General features: G+C 41.9%; 1 protein-coding gene across 1 annotated transcript; it reads right to left on the bottom strand.

The window, feature by feature from the left end:
* Positions 1-331: 331 nt before the first annotated feature.
* On the bottom strand, positions 332-952 carry LOC111594115 (larval/pupal cuticle protein H1C). Its single transcript, XM_023307277.2, has 2 exons — positions 921-952; positions 332-853 (listed from the first exon to the last, which is right to left on the bottom strand). Exons 1-2 carry the CDS (start codon positions 924-926, stop codon positions 404-406), a joined length of 456 nt encoding a protein of 151 aa, XP_023163045.2. The 5' UTR covers positions 927-952; the 3' UTR covers positions 332-403.
* Between the last annotated feature and the right edge of the window lie 858 nt (positions 953-1810).

Raw genomic sequence — 1810 nt, forward strand, 5'->3', positions numbered from 1 at the left:
GTTATAAAATTCTTTTTTTTTTTGTATTTAAGGCTGAGTTGAAAATAAATATAGATTATAAAATGTAAAGTGTTTTATATGACAGTTGCTTTTGCTTAGATTGCTTTCACTGTAGCTTAAGAGCTAGTGAAACTTTTAAAATATTAATACAATGTCTTAAATGACTGCCAAATGACATTGTTTGCTTAGACAATTACCACTGTATCTGGTTGCTCAGCTTATAAAATTAAAAAATAAATATTGTAGACCAATTACAGCGGAGTCTCTTTAAAAGAGCCAAGCTTAACTAAAAAATTGAATTGAACAATAAAATATAAAAATCAATTTCGGTTTTAAAAGTTTATTAATTGATGCAAATATTTAAAGTCGGAACAGTTTACAGTTGAAACGGAAAGTTTAGCATTTACTTCTTCTTCAGGAAGGGGCTGAGGACGGCTGGAGCAGCATAGGTAGAGATGGGTGCTGCATAGGGCGAAGCAGCATAGGTGGCCACTGGCGCTGTGTAGGCTGGAGCGCCATATACAGAAGCAGAGTAGGCGGAGTAGGCAGCGGGCACAGCGGCGGAGTAGGCTGTCACAGGAGCAGCAGCACGGGTGTAGGTAGCCACAGGAGCTGCAGCGGCGTAGGTGGTAACAGGAGCAGCAGCACGGGTGTAGGTAGCCAAAGGAGCTGCAGCGGCGTAGGCCACAGGGGCAGCAGCGGAGTAGGTTGCCAATGGAGCAGCAGCGGAGTATGTTGCCAATGGAGCAGCTGCAGCATAGGTGGTAACTGGAGCAGCAGCATAAGTGGCAACAGGTGAAGCCAGGTAACCGGCCTGAGCCACAGCCACGCAGAGAGCCAAGCAGATGAGGAACTGCAGCAGGGAAAAGATCGAAAAGTTAAACCACAAAATCTGGAGCAACTGTCGAGTCACAACTTACTTGCATGTTGATTGTTTGTTTAGTTTGTTGCTTTGTCAGCGACTGATGCTTTTGGCCAATTAACCGAACGCTTTTATAGCCCGGCCAGCGTATGCGTAGGTGCCACACACAAACGGGTTTTGCGGCTTAGGGAATGCCAAACTAGAACGGAATGGGTTTATTTTCCATGAATAAACGCGGATGCTGTCAACCAGCACTTGACGCGATCTTCAGCTCCAGATAATTGTCAGGTAATTGCGACGAGAAGGCGTAGCAAATGGATTAATTCACTTTGCGATTGCCAGCCAACTGGCAGCTAATTATAATTATATATAAATGTATTTAGATTGAATAGTTTGCAATTCCCCTAGTTTCCTTGGTGCCGACAGCGTTAACTTTCAATTTTAGTTCGTTAACCTGAATTCCTTGGTGTAGTCTGAAATAAGCTAAGGGCCGCAAAAGATATGGAATTGAAGTAGGAATATATATACATATGTATTTAGAGTATTTCGTATGTTTCTGCAGTTACTATTTTCCTGAAGATAAAAATATAAACTCTTTTTATAATATTTGCATTTAATTTGAAACATATTAGCTGGGAGGAGGAAGCTCTTTTCCTTGTTCATTATACACTTAAATATTCAAACACTATATGAAATTCCTTCTTCTCCAATTCCAGACGTCCCTCAACAGTATCAATTGCATTTCCGTCCAATCAGAAGTCTTTAACTCCTCCTCCTTTGTCAATGGCCCCCACTTCAGCGGCTTCCTTTGTTGCCTTGACATGTTGACATTTCACGCATTTGACAGTTTAGCAATTCGCCTGGCAGAAACCACTAACAAGGTCCAAGCGCAAACACCAAAGCCAAGGAAAAACTGTTTTTCCAGTGGCTTTTCCACGACATTGCGAA

The sequence above is a fragment of the Drosophila hydei genome, unplaced genomic scaffold, assembly GCF_003285905.1.
Source record: "Drosophila hydei strain 15085-1641.00,03,60 unplaced genomic scaffold, DhydRS2 tig00000060-arrow-pilon, whole genome shotgun sequence".
Classification (NCBI taxonomy): domain Eukaryota; kingdom Metazoa; phylum Arthropoda; class Insecta; order Diptera; family Drosophilidae; genus Drosophila; species Drosophila hydei.